The sequence below is a fragment of the Lepidochelys kempii genome, chromosome 18 (assembly GCF_965140265.1).
Source record: "Lepidochelys kempii isolate rLepKem1 chromosome 18, rLepKem1.hap2, whole genome shotgun sequence".
Taxonomy (NCBI): Eukaryota; Metazoa; Chordata; order Testudines; family Cheloniidae; genus Lepidochelys; species Lepidochelys kempii.
In genome coordinates this window covers 6,700,223-6,716,694 of record NC_133273.1, presented here as the reverse complement: position 1 = coordinate 6,716,694, position 16,472 = coordinate 6,700,223, and the positions used below count along the sequence as shown (strand labels likewise).

The 16,472-nt window shown below is 44.3% G+C and overlaps 1 protein-coding gene across 9 annotated transcripts in view; it reads right to left on the bottom strand.

Annotated features, from left to right (window-relative positions):
• KIF17 (kinesin family member 17) overlaps positions 1-16,472 on the bottom strand; it is a 49,456-nt gene that overhangs the window by 4,942 nt on the left and 28,042 nt on the right. For all 9 annotated transcript variants that reach the window (XM_073316719.1, XM_073316722.1, XM_073316721.1 and 6 more), the window contains 3 exons: positions 15,918-16,042; positions 10,567-10,798; positions 2,604-2,862 (listed from right to left, as the gene is read on the bottom strand). In XM_073316719.1, coding sequence (XP_073172820.1) covers positions 2,604-2,862; positions 10,567-10,798; positions 15,918-16,042 — 616 coding nt within the window. The remainder of the gene's footprint in view (positions 1-2,603; positions 2,863-10,566; positions 10,799-15,917; positions 16,043-16,472) is intronic.

Genomic DNA, 16,472 nt, shown 5'->3' with positions numbered 1-16,472 from the left:
AGTCATGATTTACAGACCTCCATCATACCCCCCTTAGTCATCTCTTTTCCAAGCTGCGAAGTCCCAGTCTTACTAATCTCTCCTCATACAGAAATTATTCCATACCCCTAATCATTTTTGTTGTCCTTTTCTGTACCTTTTCCAATTTCAGTATATCTTTTTTTGAGATGGGGCAACCCAGATTTGCAAGCAATATTCAAGATGTGGATGTACCATGGATTTATACAGAGGCAATATGATATTTTCTGTCCTATTATCTATCCCTTTACTAATGATCCCCAACATTCTGTTAAGCTTTTTTGACTGCCGCTGCACATTGAGCGGATGTTTTCAGAGAATTATCCACAATGACTCCAAGATGTTTCTTGAGTGGTAACAGCTAATTTAGACCCCATAATTTTATATGTATAGTTGGGATGATGTTTTCCAATGTACATTACTTTGCATTTATCAACATTGAATTTCATCTGCCATTTTGTTGCCCAGTCACCCAGTTTTGTGAGATCCCTTTGTAACTCTTCGCAGTCTGCTTTGGACTTAACTATCTTGAGTAGTTTTGTATCATCTGCAAATTTTGCCACCTCACTGTTTCCCCTTTTTCCAGATCATTTATGAATATGTTGAACAGTACTCATCCCAGTACAGACCCCTGGGGGACACCACTATTTACCTGTCTCCATTCTAAAAACTAACCATTTATTCTTACCCTTTGTTTCCTATCTTTTAACCAGTTACTGATCCATGAGTAGGGTCCTACCAAATTCACGGCCATGAAAAACGCATCACGAACCGTGAAATCTGGTCTCCCCCCATGAAATCTGGTCTTTTGTGTGCTTTTACTTTATACTATACAGATTTCATAGGGGAGACCAGTATTTCCCAAAAGGGAATTGCAGGGGGGGTCGCAATGTTATTGTAGAGGGGTTGTGGTATTGCCACCCTTACTTCTGCACTGCCCTCGGAGCTGGAGAGCCGGAGAGCAGTGACTGCTGGCCGAGGGCCCAGCTCTCCAGGCAGCAGTGCAGAAGTAAGGGTGGCAACACCATATCAGGCCATCCTTACTTCTGTGCTGCTGCTGGCGGTGGCTCTGCCTTCAGAGCTGGGCTCCTGGCCAGCAGCCCCTGCTCTCCAGCTCTGAAGGCAGTGCCACCAGCAGCAGTAGCACAGAAGTAAGGGTAGCACTAACGCAATCCCCACTACATTAACCTTGCGACCCCACCACAACTCCTTTTTGGGTCAGGACTCCTACAAATACAACACTGTGAAATCTCAGATTTAAATAGCTGAAATAATGAAATTTATGATTTTTAAAATCCTATGACCGTGAAATTGACCAAAATGGACCATGAATTTGGTAGGGCCCTATCCACGAGAGGACCTTCCCTCTTATCCCATGACAACTTACATTGCTTAAGAGCCTTTGGTGAGGGACCTTATTTTTTATTACTCACCTTATTATTATTTGGTGAGGGACCAGTGTACTTACATTTTCAGAAAGCCCTCTTTCTGAAAATGTAAGTACACTGTATCCACTGAATCACCCTTGTCCACATGCTTGTTGGCCCCCTTTACAAAAAACATGTTGACTCTTCCCCATCAGATCACGTTCATCTATGTGTCTGATAATTCTGTTCTTCACTATTGTTTCAGCCAATTTGCCCAGTACTGAAATTAGGTTTATCGGCCTGTAATTTCCAGGATCGCCTCTGGAGCCTTTTTTAAAAATTGGCATCACATTAGCTATCCTCCAGTCATTGGGCACAGAAGCTGATTTAAATGACAGGTTACATACCATAGTGCAACTACATGTGGGGTCTGCAGGTCTGTGCAGTGAATATTTCAACCTTGTAGGGAAAATGGTTCACCTCTTGGGCTAAGGCAGCTAATACACAGAAGGGAATGAAATAAAAAGCACAGGACTGGGGATCAGGGATCCTGGGTTCCAGCACCCACTCTAGTACCAAAACAACAAAGAGTCTAGTGACACCTTAAAGACTAACAGATTTATTTGGGCATAAGCTTTCATGGGTAAAACACCACTTCTTCAGATACCCCCTGATACTTGACACTCTACTACAGACTCACTATGGCACATTGGAAAGTCATATCCTCCTTCTGTGCCTCAGTTTCCCCCCTTTTAAAACCAGTCTAAGAATACCTACCTGATGAGGGTTTGTGAAGCCTAATTCATTAATCTCATAAAGTGCTTCAAGGTCCTTGAAGGAAAAGAATGGGGAGAAGGGCAACATTTTTATGTTAAGCACCAGTTACCAGTTCACTCTCCACTAAAGGCCCAGAGACGCTTATGATATTTAATCAGATACGGGTTATACTGTTGTGTGGTTTAACACAAGATTCCATACTATTACTCAAATCAGTGACATCTCGTTCAAAATAAATAGGAAGTTCCAGGAAGAGATACTTTTGTCCTCATTTAGCTAGATTGTCATCCAGGCTCCCACAGAAAGATAACAGTCTATTCTGTACAAGTGAGCCAAACCAAGGTTTTATAAGCAAATACTATCCAAATGCGATACACATGGCCATGCTAGTGAGCAGAGATAAGCTGCGTGGATGGAGGACAATGCAGATACCTTTCTTACCTGCAGGGAGGCTGGTTTTTTGAATGACAAGCTCTGGGAGTTTCCAGCAGCTGCTGTCCTCATCCCAGATGGACTCACATCTGATCTTATCTAGGTTGCTATAGTTACAGTCACGCCGTATGAGGGGCTGCACCTGATCCAGAAGCTGCTGAAAGAGCAAGCAGTCCCGCTCCTGCCGGCGGATGGTGGCAAGATAATCAATCTTCTCTAACTCAAACTCTGACTGTAAGTCTTTGATTTCAGTCTCGGCAGCTTGCAGCTAGGTCACCAAAAGGAAAGGGTTAATTGAGATGAGAACAGAGAAAACTCTAGATGAGTGGCACAACAAGAATGATTAGGGGGAAGATATGAAGAAGGAAGATAGATATGAGGAGAGTTTGAAAAGATTTGGACTGTTTACTTTAGAGAGGAGACTAATAAAGAGAGGGTACGATCACTCTGTATATGAATGGTTCAGAGAAAGTGGACTGTGAACTTCTATTCTCTCTGCCTCATAACCCAATAACAAGAGGACATTCAATGAAACTGAAAGGTGGCAAATTCAAAACTGGTAAAAGGAAACTCTTCTTCACACAATGTGGAATTAGAATGTGGAACTCACTGCCAAATGAAGTTGTGGGAATAAACACTGAATTTTGCTATGAGGAGCTGGAACTTATAGGGACAACAAGAATATTCAGAATCACACTAGCATTTACTAAAAAAATGGGAAAAGATGTAAAACCTCAGGCTTCAAGTTTCAAGCAAATCTCTGACTAACTATTAGGGATTAGGATGAACTCCTCTAGGGTCAGATTCTTCCACGTCTGTCTACTCCAGAGTTTATTGCCCCTTCCCCTGAAGTATCTGGTGTTGGCCCCTATTGTAGACAGGTTACTGGACTAGATGGACCTTGGGTCTGTTCCAGTCTTGAAAGTTCTGTATTCCCGTGATATCTCCACGTATTTAGGAGCTTCCAACTCAGTGGTACATTCCCACAGGGCTTCCAAAATGCATATGCAAAACAGGGCCTTACATGTGTAGACATTGGCCTGCATGTGCACACAGGCCCACCAACAGCGTGAGGCAAAGGGGTCAACTGCCCAGGGGCCCAGGCGATTTAAAAGGGCCCGTGGGCCCCCGGCAGCTGCTGGCAGTGCAGAGGGGCTGAGGCAGGCTTCCTGCCCACCCTCCACACCGCTACCAGAAACGGCCAGTACGTCCCTGCAGCCCCTGGGGAGGAGGTCTTCACGCCTTGCCCCCACCCTGAGTGCCGACTCCGCAGGTCCCATTGGCTGGGAACTGTGGCTAGTGGGAGCTGCAGGGGCGGTGCCTGTGGGCAGCGGTGCGGGAAAACCCCTTGGCCCCCTGCCTAGAAGCCACTGCCAGAGGGGTGTGCCGGTCACTTTCGGAAGCCGCCCGAGGTAAGCAGCTGACCCCCGGATCTCCTGCACCCCAACCTCCTGCCTCAGCCTGGAGTCTGCACCCTGCACCCAAACTCCCTTCCAGAGCCTGCACCCCATATCCCCTCCAGCACCCCAACTGCTGGCCCCAGCCTGGTGGAACTGTGTGAGGGTAGGGGAGAGTGAACAACGGAGGGAGGGGGGATGGTGCAGGGGGCGGGGCTTTGGATAAGGGGCATGGCATGGGCATGGTCTCAGGGAAGGGGCAGAGGGCGGGGCAAGGGTCTTTGGGTTTGCACGATTAGACAGTTGACAACCCTACCGGGCAGGCATTTGGAAACCCTGGCCGTGCCGGAAGAGCACGCCCAGCAGCGGATCCGGCAGCTCGCTGGGCACCAGCAGTGCAGCCAGCAGGTCACTGGGCACCAGCCAGCACAGGCTCAGCACTGCCGAAATGTCAGGCGGACCGTGTCCATGCAGGCGCAGCTTGTGCGTGCATGCCCATTAACTGTTCTGCCCTGAGGCCTGGAATTGCTGTCAGCGGGCCTGCGTGCACACATGTTTTTGGAGGCCCTTTGGTAGTTAAGCACTGTATCTTTAAAGCTGCATGTTGTCAGAGGGTCTGATTTTCAGAATGGCCTCACTTTGATGGGCACAATTTTGCATTTACAATGATTTTTGGGTGCAATTCGTACTGCTTATATGTCTTCTGATTCATAGCTATAATGAACCACAGTCAAATGAAGACAGATACCTAATTCCTTCAGCATCAAAAGCATGTGCCGCTCCCACTTCAGCTGTGAGAATGTAAGAAGCTGTGCCACTAGAGAGAATAATGAGCTCTCTCTCTCTCTTTCACACACACGCGCACACACAGCCAATTGATTAGTCAGGTTGCAGGTCAAAGCAGGACAAAGCTGGAGATGGGCAAACACTCACCATGACCATTCTCAATGATCCCAAGTCCTGCCGACTCTGCCCATGTTATAGATATGTGTGAGTAACTGTACAAATCGTAATAACTCTTAACTCCTGGATAGCACTTTCCTCTGCAGCTCTCAAAAGATCTTTACAAAGGTGAGTGAAAATCTTTGTTCTCAGTTATAGATGGGGAAACAACTTGCCCACATGAGTCAACAGCAGAGCCAAGTAGAGAATTCAGGTCTCCTGAATCTCTGTCTGTCGTTCTATCCAGGCTGGCTCAAAGCATGTCATATATAGCTATCAAAAGTAGGCCATTTGATTTACAGCTTCTATTTTGTGTTATGTTGAGGTGGAATAAAATAGTGGCAATTTTGGGCTCCCCCCAAGCAAAAAATCTTATTCTTATTTTTAGAAATTGTGCGGCTTTGATGTGAGCGAGGATAATTTAATATTTAAGATTATCAGGGGGCTAAAATAATCAAAATCCCTGTCTAACGTGTCTTGTCAGTTACCTAGGATCAGTTTGAGAGTGTCAGTTACCTAGGATCAGTTTGAGAGACACGGAGATTCATAGATATTTAGGTCAGAAGGGACCATTATGATCTTCCAGTCTGACCTCCTGCACAATGCAGGCCACAGAATTTCACCCACCACTCCTAAAAAAGACCTCACACCTATATCTGTGCTATTGAAGTCCTCAAATTGTAGTTTGAAGACCTCAAGGAGCAGAGAATCCTCCAGCAAGTGACCCGTGCCCCATGCTACAGAGGAAGGCGAAAAACCTCCAGGGCCTTCCAATCTGCCCTGGAGGAAAATTCCTTCCCGACCCCAAATATGGCGATCAGCTAAACCCTGAGCATATGGGCAAGATTCATCAGCCAGATACTACAGAAAATTCTTTCCTGGGTAACTTGGATCTTACCCCATCTAAAAACCCATCACAGGCCATTGGGCCTATTTACCATGAATATTTAATTACCAAAACCATGTTATCCCATCATACCATCTCCTCCATAAACTTATCGAGTTTAATCTTAAAGCAAGATAGATCTTTTGCCCCCACTACTTCCCTCGGAAGGCTATTCCAAAACTTCACTCCTCTGATGGTTAGAAACCTTCGTCTAATTTCTAATCTAAATTTCCTAGTGGCCAGTTTATATCCATTTGTTCTTGTGTCCACATTGGTATTGAGTTTAAATAATTCCTCTCCCTCTCTGGTATTTATCCCTCTGATATATTTATAGAGAGCAATCATATCTCCCCTCAACCTTCTTTTAGTTAGGCTAAACAAGCCAAGCTCCCTGAGTCTCCTTTCATAAGACAAGTTTTCCATTCCTCGGATCATCCTAGTAGCCCTTCTCTGTACCTGTTCCAGTTTGAATTCATCCTTCTTAAACATGGGAGACCAGAACTGCACACAGTATTCCAGGTGAGGTCTCACCAGTGCCTTATATAACGGTACTAAAACCTCCTTATCCCTACTGGAAATACCTCTCCTGATGCATCCCAAGACGACATTAGCTTTTTTCACAGCCATATCACATTGGCAGCTCATAGTCAACCTATGATCAACCAATACTCCAAGGTCCTTTTCCTCCTCCGTTACTTCTAGTTGATGCGTCCCTAGCTTATAACTAAAATTCTTGTTATTAATCCCTAAATGCATGACCTTACACTTCTCACTATTAAATTTCATCCTATTCCTATTACTCCAGTTTACAAGGTCATCCAGATCCTCCTGTAGGGTATCCCTGTCCTTCTCTAAATTAGCAATACCTCCCAGCTTTGTATCATCTGCAAACTTTATTAGCACACTCCCACTTTTTGTGCCCAGGTCAGTAATAAAAAGATTAAATAAGATTGGTCCCAAAACTGATCCTTGAGGAACTCCACTGGTAACCTCCCTCCAACTTGACAGTTCACCTTTCAGTAGGACCCGTTGTAGTCTCCCCTTTAACCAATTCCCTATCCACCTTTCAATTTTCCTATTGATGCCCATCTTATCCAATTTAACTAATAATTCCCCATGTGGCACAGTATCAAACGCCTTACTAAAACCTAAATAAATTAGATCCACTGCGTTTCCTTTATCTAAAAAATCTGTTACTCTCTCAAAGAAGGAAATCAGGTTGGTTTGGCACGATCTACCTTTTGTAAAACCATGTTGTATTTTGTCCCATTTACCATTGACTTCAATGTCCTTAACTACCTTCTCCTTCAAAATTTTTTCCAAGACCTTGCATACTACAGATGTCAAACTAACAGGCCTATAATTACTTGGATCACTTTTTTTCCCTTTCTTAAAAATAGGAACTATGTTAGCAATTCTCCAATCATATGGTACAACCCCTGAATTTACAGATTCATTAAAAATTCTTGCTAATGGGCTTGCAATTTCTTGTGCCAATTCTTTTAATATTCTTGGATGAAGATTATCTGGGCCCCCCGATTTAGCCCCATTAAGCTGTTTGAGTTTCGCTTCTACCTCAGATATGGTGATGTCTACCTCCATATCCTCATTCCCATTTATCATGCTACCATTATCCCTAAGATCCTCTTTAGTCTTATTAAAGACTGAGGCAAAGTATTTGTTTAGATATTGGGCCATGCCTAGATTATCCTTGACCTCCACTCCATCCTCAGTTTTTAGCGGTCCCACTTCTTCTTTCTTTGTTTTTTTCCTATTTATATGACTATAGAACCTTTTACTATTGGTTTTAATTCCCTTTGCAAGGTCCAACTCTACTTGACTTTTAGCCTGTCTCACTTTATCCCTACATATTCTGACCTCAATAAGGTAGCTTTCCTTACTGATCCCTCCCTTCTTCCACTCCCTATATGCTTTCTGCTTTTTCTTAATTACCTCTCTAAGATGCTTGCTCATCCAGCTTGGTCTACAACTCCTGCCTATGAATTTTTTCCCCTTTCTTGGGATGCAGGCTTCCGATAGCTTCTGCAGCTTTAATTTAAAATAATCCCAGGCCTCCTCTACCTTTAAACCCATAAATTCTTCAGTCCAATCCACTTCCCTAACTAATTTCCTTAATTTTTGAAAGTCAGCCCTTTTGAAATCAAAAACCCTAGTTGCAGATTTATTTTTGTTAATCCTTCCATTCAATTTGAACTGAATTAGCTCATGATCACTTGAGCCAAGATTATCCCCTACAACCATTTCCTCTATGAGATCCTCATTACTCGCCAAGACCAGATCTAAAATGGCATCCCCTCTAGTCGGTTCAGCAACTACTTGTTGAAGGAATCCATCAGCTATCGCATCTAGGAAAATCTGAGCCCTATTATTATTACTAGCACTCATCCTCCAGTCTATATCTGGGAAGTTAAAGTCTCCCATGATCACACAGTTTCCATTAGTATTTACTTTATTAAAAACATTAAAAAGGGCTCTATCCATATCCAAATTAGATCCCGGTGGTCTATAGCACACCCCAAGCACTATCCTAGGGGAAGCTCTTATAGTTTTCTTCCCCAATTTAATTATTGCCCAGACAGACTCAGTCATATCCATTTCATCGCTTCTTATTTCTTTACATTCTATCTCATCATTGATATACAGTGCTACTCCACCACCTTTACCTTTATTTCGGTCTTTCCTAAACAGCACATACCCTTCAATACCTGTAGCCCAGTCATGACTACTATTCCACCAGGTCTCTGTTATACCTATAATATCTGGTTTCACTTCCTGCACCAGTAACTCTAGTTCCTCCATTTTGTTACCTAGGCTCCTTGCATTAGTGTACAAACATCTTAATTTTTGCTGTTTGGCCTCACTCACATTCTGTACCCTATTAGGCACGGTTATTTTACTACCAGTATAACCTATTAGACTTGTATCTACACTGCCCTTCCTCCTACCTACAGCTGTATCCACTCTTACTTCATTTTCTTTCCACTCTATGCTAAATTCTGGCGTGGAGATTACCTGGACATCTCCCAACCATCTCCCCCAAATTCCTAGTTTAAAGCTCTCTTAATCAGTTGTGCCAGCCTCCATCCTAGAAGTCTATTTCCTTCCCTACTCAGATGAAGTCCATCCCGAGAGAACTGTCCTCTATCCATGAATGCCTCCCAATGGCCATACATCCCAAAGCCCTCCTTATAGCACCACTGCCTAAGCCATCTATTGATAGTCATAATCTTGTCACACCTTTGTTGCCCTTCTCTAGGAAGAGGCAAAATCCCACTAAAGATCACCTGAGCCTCAATTTCCTTAAGCGTCCTCCCCAGCCTAACATAGTCTCCCTTAATACTTTCCAGTGAGAATCTAGCCGTATCATTTGTTCCCACATGAAGGATAATTAGGGGATTCTTTCCCGCTCCCTTTAGAATCCTTTTTAACCTCAGGTCTACATCCCGTATCTTAGCACCTGGAAGACAGCACACCCTCCTATTTTCTGGATCAGCTCTGGTTACAGGCCTATCTATTCTTCTCAATAAAGAGTCCCCAATCACATAGACCTGCCTTTTCCTAGTGACGGTGCTATTCTCCAGTCTATCCCCTGTTCCCTCTGGCTGCAAGTTTTTTCCATTCCCATTCTCCCTTGTAATCCTTTTTAACCCATCCTGTATCCTCCTGGGGCTCATATTTGGTGTAATCTCCATTAACTCTTCCCCTTTTCCTATAGGACTAACCGCTCTTCTCTTCTTCCTTGCCCTGTCACCTTCAGTGACTACCTGCTGAGCCCCTTCTTCATTTTCCAACTCTGCAAACCTATTCTGAAGCTCTATTTCTCCTTCACTAGCCCGTCTTTTCCTCTGCCTAGTTCTTTTAGTCACATGCTTCCACTGACCACTTTCCTCACCCAGTCTCCCCTCAAAATTCCCTAGTCCTGCTTCCATCTGCAAGTCTGAGCTTTTCCCTTCAGATACCTCATGTCTTTGCTCCATAATCTGCTCAAACCCCTTCCTAAACTCTACCAGACTTTCCACCTGCATCTCCAAACCTCTGATCTTTTCCTCCATCAGCTCTATCAGACGGCATTTCATGCAGACAAAACTCTTACCAGGTGCCCCCTCCAGGATCATGTACATACCACAGCTTCCACATCCAGTCATCTTCATTGTGTCATCTGCTACATGGGTCACTCCCACTGCCACCTCTGAATCTGTCATAGCCTTCCCACCTAAATCCTGTTAATCTGGGAAACACAAACCACACCAAAACACCACCACCCACAGCAAAACCAAACCCCACACAAGCACCACAAGACAAACTCCGCTTTCAAACTCCCACTCAAACTCCCCTGTTTACAGCTCTGTTTGCTAGCTCCTGTGCTGCTGCAGCTGTCTGTGCTACTGGCTGCTACCTTTATAGGACCCCTAGTCAGTGAAGCCCCGCCCCCTAATCAGGGCTCAGCTTCTCTTCCAGCACAAAGCCCCTACAAGCCTCTACACATACAAATACTACCAATACAAAGCCAAACAAACACAAATACCTTCTCCTGTCTGATGCCAGAGTCATTCCAGAAAGATGCTGACTGGAGTGTCTCATTACGATAACAAAAGGATGAAGGTGAAGAAGGAAAGGCGGATGAGGGGATAGGGGGATAAGAGTAAGGGGCACCTCCAAGAGTAATCTCATGGATGCTCCCCAAATCTTAACTCTATACAAGAGTTAATTGCTTCTTAGGAGTTACCTTCTTCTGCATCTTCTCCAGCAGCTTGCTCTTGGCTCGCACTTCCTCTTGGATGGAGTCATAGACATTGAGCAGGACCCAGTCACTGCTGTCCTCATCAATTTTCTGCAGAGCTGCCACCAGCTGCTTCTTCCGTTCATCTGCATATTTTTTCCGGCATTTGTGCTTTTCCTTCAGGTCCTTGTTTTTGGCCTGTTCTCCTCCAACCACCTGTTGTTCCAGCAAGTGCAGCCTAGAAGAGTTGGACACATTTCTTAGATCTTTAGCATATAGGAACACTGGCACATATGCAAATAATACACTTCCATGGCAACTTCCTGGAGACATTTGAAAAGATACAATAAACAGACAATGATTTCTGTTGAAGTGAGTATTCAGATTTGTTGACCTAAGAGGTGAGTGATGATCGGGAGCCTCTGTTTTAAGATTTACTTTGTGTCGTGATGTTCACCAAAGCATGAGCTCAGTGTATGTATCTTTACACATATCCTGAACATTCACCATCAGAAAAGGAGTACTTGTGGCACCTTAGAGACTAACCAATTTATTAGAGCATAAGCTTTCGTGAGCTACAGCTCACTTCCTCAGATGCATATCGTGGAAACTGCAGCAGACTTTATATATACACAGAGAATATGAAACAATACCTCCTCCCACCCCACTGTCCTGCTGGTAATAGCTTATCTAAAGTGATCATCAGGTGGGCCATTTCCAGCACAAATCCAGGTTTTCTCACCCTCCACCCCCCCACACAAATTCACTCTCCTGCGGGTGATAGCCCATCCAAAGTGACAACTCTTTACACAATGTGCATGACAATCAAGTTGGGCTATTTCCTGCACAAATCCAGGTTTTCTCACATCCCCCCCACCCCCATACACACACAAACTCACTCTCCTGCTGGTAATAGCTCATCCAAACTGACCACTCTCCAAGTTTAAAGCCAAGTTAAACCAGAACATCTGGGGGGGGGGGGGTAGGAAAAAACAAGAGGAAACAGGCTACCTTGCGTAATGACTGAGCCACTCCCAGTCTCTAAGCCTAAATTAATAGTATCCAATTTGCAAATGAATTCCAATTCAGCAGTTTCTCGCTGGAGTCTGGATTTGAAGTTTTTTTGTTTTAAGATAGCGACCTTCATGTCTGTGATTGCGTGACCAGAGAGATTGAAGTGTTCTCCGACTGGTTTATGAATGTTATAATTCTTGACATCTGATTTGTGTCCATTTATTCTTTTACGTAGAGACTGTCCAGTTTGACGAATGTACATGGCAGAGGGGCATGGCTGGCACATGATGGCATATATCACATTGGTGGATGTGCAGGTGAACGAGCCTCTGATAGTGTGGCTGATATCTTCATCATCTGGACCCATGGAAAAGAAGCCCTTGAGGAATTCCACCATGATTTCAACAATTTCCATCCCACCACCAACCTCAGCCTGGTCCAGTCCACACAAGAGATCCACTTCCTGGACACTACAGTGCTAATAAACAATGGTCACATAAACACCACCCTATACCGGAAACCTACTGACCGCTATTCCTACCTGCATGCCTCCAGCTTTCACCCTGACCACACCACACGATCCATTGTCTACAGCCAAGCTCTGCGATACAACCGCATTTGCTCCAACCCCTCAGACAGAGACAAACACCTACAAGATCTCTGTCAAGCTTTCTTACAACTACAATACCCACCTGCAGAAGTAAAGAAACAGATTGATAGAGCCAGAAGAGTTCCCAGAAGTTACCTACTACAGGACAGGCCTAACAAAGAAAATAACAGAACGCCACTAGCCGTCACCTTCAGCCCCCAACTAAAACCCCTCCAACGCATTATTAAGGATCTACAACCTATCCTAAAGGATGACCCAACACTCTCACAAATCTTGGGAGACAGGCCAGTCCTTGCCTACAGACAGCCCCGCAACCTGAAGCAAATACTCACCAACAACCACATACCACACAACAGAACCACTAACCCAGGAACTTATCCTTGCAACAAAGCCCGTTGCCAATTGTGCCCACATATCTATTCAGGGGACACCATCACAGGGCCTAATAACATCAGCCACACTATCAGAGGCTCGTTCACCTGCACATCCACCAATGTGATATATGCCATCATGTGCCAGCAATGCCCCTCTGCCATGTACATTGGTCAAACTGGACAGTCTCTACGTAAAAGAATAAATGGACACAAATCAGATGTCAAGAATTATAACATTCATAAACCAGTCGGAGAACACTTCAATCTCTCTGGTCACGCAATCACAGACATGAAGGTCGCTATCTTAAAACAAAAAAACTTCAAATCCAGACTCCAGCGAGAAACTGCTGAATTGGAATTCATTTGCAAATTGGATACTATTAATTTAGGCTTAAATAGAGACTGGGAGTGGCTAAGTCATTACGCAAGGTAGCCTGTTTCCTCTTGTTTTTTCCTACCCCCCTCCCCCCCCCAGATGTTCTGGTTTAACTTGGCTTTAAACTTGGAGAGTGGTCAGTTTGGATGAGCTATTACCAGCAGGAGAGTGAGTTTGTGTGTGTATGGGGGTGGGGGGGATGTGAGAAAACCTGGATTTGTGCAGGAAATAGCCCAACTTGATTGTCATGCACATTGTGTAAAGAGTTGTCACTTTGGATGGGCTATCACCAGCAGGAGAGTGAATTTGTGTGGGGGGGTGGAGGGTGAGAAAACCTGGATTTGTGCTGGAAATGGCCCACCTGATGATCACTTTAGATAAGCTATTACCAGCAGGACAGTGGGGTGGGAGGAGGTATTGTTTCATATTCTCTGTGTATATATAAAGTCTGCTGCAGTTTCCACGATATGCATCTGAGGAAGTGAGCTGTAGCTCACGAAAGCTTATGCTCTAATAAATTGGTTAGTCTCTAAGGTGCCACAAGTACTCCTTTTCTTTTTGCGAATACAGACTAACACGGCTGTTACTCTGAAACAAATCATTCACCATCAGGTATATCTAGAAATCTTGACATTTATGGCCCTGTATTTATGAAGTAAAAGAGATTTTTTTAAAATGAACATCCTGATCCTTAATCTTTGTTTTGAAACCTGCTGTTTAGCCCCAAGACTGATACAGCAGGGGCTGACATTAGGATACAGACCATCCGAAAATCATTTGTAATTTATTTTCAGTGGATGGAATGAGGCAGATGTAGTAAAGGGAGCAATTTCCATATGCAGGGGCTGCCACATGAAAGGCTTGGTCTCTTGCTGACCTCAGGTCAATAGTGAAGCTCCTGAAAGGCAGGGAAATATCTGCCATGACGATAAGACAAATGCCCTTCTGTGAATCACACAACAAATTGATGCCCGTGCATCATGAGGGAATATGTACCTGCACTGAATTACTGAATATTTTGTGCACAGGAGGAAAAAAACCTGTTCCCCTAACAACCCTCCAACACATCATTTAAGGTGATAGCCCCCTTGGGAATGTTAATATTTTTTCTACAATCCCTTGCCTATGCTGAGGATTTCAGACATTGGTTGCCAGCCCCTCATGTAATTACACTGGTGTAGAGAGGGTAAACTGCTCTAAGTCACTATTCACACTGGTGGAGTTTATCCCTGGTTGAACATGGCGTAAGCTGTACTTACAGCCATTCACTTTTTCTACACTGGGGTTTGCACTGATGCTGCTATATCAGATGTTGGCCACTGGGGGCCAGTAAGGAGAGAATGCCAGAGTAGACATGACCTGCGATGATACTATCTTCTTAACTGTCTTTTCTTCTATCAGAGCATGCAAACCCATTCCTAAAGAACTCAGGTTTCCTCAAGAGGAAACTGGCTCTTTCTGCTCCACTGGACCTCCTGTCTCAATTGCTTGGGTTTGATATGAAACAGTTTAGCCCTCAGCAGCTTTTGTTTAATGCACAATTGAATCCTGCTTTGCTAAACAGTAGTAGAAAGTCTGCAGACATCCTGAACTGTGAAGTCTTTCCAAAGAGGCTTTGAAAATCCCATCTCCAAGGAACCCTGCCTTGCCTGATATGCAAAGAACTCTGATGTTTAACAATGTAATTGTAGGAGTGAGTTTCTTTTCCTTGTGTGTTAAGCAAACTAAGTTCTGCAAGGGAGTGTTGAGATTTGACACAATCAATCAGAATAGTTTCTTTGGAGCTGTCTCAGCCGAACAGGCGAATAGCTTATAATTTACAAATTGCACTACCTTGTATATTTTAATAGCCTGTTTGAGCCTAAGCGATGCCCAGCAGGAAAATGTGCAGCAGAGAAGCCTTTGGGAAACCTTCTGGAGAAGCAGTTACAGTACAAGGCCATTTTCAGAATGAAGCAGCATTCAACACTTTAGAGTTTAATATAGGGGCACACAATTGCCTCAAAAACCAGTGGAACCCACGAAGAGTGAATCAGGATATAATGAAACTCCACTACTGAGGAACAGACAGCAAGTCCCATACTGTTTCAATGCACTGTCATTCTGGTTAAAGGGACTTTCCAGACAGGCCCTCTCCAGGGTAGAGTAACAACTGTGCCGTCCGGAAACTAGTTTGGATTCAAGATGGGCCAAAAGTTGAACCTTGAATCTGAAGCTCTTCATACTCCAAGGGTCAAGTTTGGGTTCAAGGCTCTGAATCTCGTTCCACAGCAGATCCAAGCCAGAAGGGACCAATTTGCCAGTTCTCGTTCAGATGTGATTCTTGCAAGAACAGCTGATTTCATTTTCACCATTTTGGGGGCAAATATCTTACAATAACAACAACCAATGTATTTTTCAAGGTGAGTTTTTCACAGCAGACTGAGAGCCCTAAAGAGGAAAGTCTCATTTATCCAGCTACACCATGGGCAGCAACAAGGCGAGATTCCTCTACACCTCACCCCACCACCGGGGCTCCAATGTCCTGGAGAAACCCCCTCTGGGGTTGAAAAAGGAGTTGTCTCCGTGGTCTGTTTAGTTCCAAACCTTACCAACAGCAAGTAGATGGAAATGCATCAGTTCAAAGATAGGCCTACCAAAAGCCCCAAGAAAGCTGAGTTAGGCAGCATGTGATCTGGTAACCCAGAAGCAAAACACTTGCTGTCCCATTTGCAATCTCCTCGGATGGCCTGTTCCCCAGTATTTCACTCTTATAATTTCTGTATTTTGGCAACATCTAATGCCAGATCTGCTGGCTCTTTGTGTCTGAACAAAACTGGAACTTTCTTGTGGGCAAGAGACACATCTTCTGTTTTGTACACAGTAAGCACACTGTCCGAGCTTAATAATAATAATACAGTGCAATAGTCTGGTTGTTCTGTCCGTGTATGTCACATGCAATGCACAGAAGGCATTCTGCTGGATCAGAGGCACAGTTACTGACCTGGCAAGCACTTGCTGCTGGTCCACAGCCACTGGAAGCTCCTCAGCAGCAATGCCCACTTCTGCTCCAGGACTCTCTCTGGTCACACTCCCAACGTACTGGGCTATCTGAGGCTCTGCTGTGTCCTGAGGGCAAAAGGCAACTAAAGACAGCTGTTCTGAAAACATGCAGCATGTGAACTAGGAGACACGATGAAGCAGGAAGCTGTCTCTCTCATGGAGCAAAGAGTAAGGAATGTCATTTTGCTGCTTCCCCCTGCAGCACAAGCCACCAAAATTGTCACATTACCCTTAGGGATATGGTACTGCTTGGAGTGAAGTTTTGGCATTGGGAAATCTAAATTTTCCTTGCATTTTCAATTGGCTGTGGGATTCTTTTTCATTTAATTTCCTAGTAGTGTTGCTGTGCACTCTTAAACAGCTGCCACATTCCACCCCAGAAGCAGCTGCACTGTAGCTAGATAAATATGCTCTTTGATGAGTATCCATGAACCTCACAGACACAGGGGACAGGCAGCTAGATTTGTTCCATTTGTCTGATAAGGAGCATTAGCCT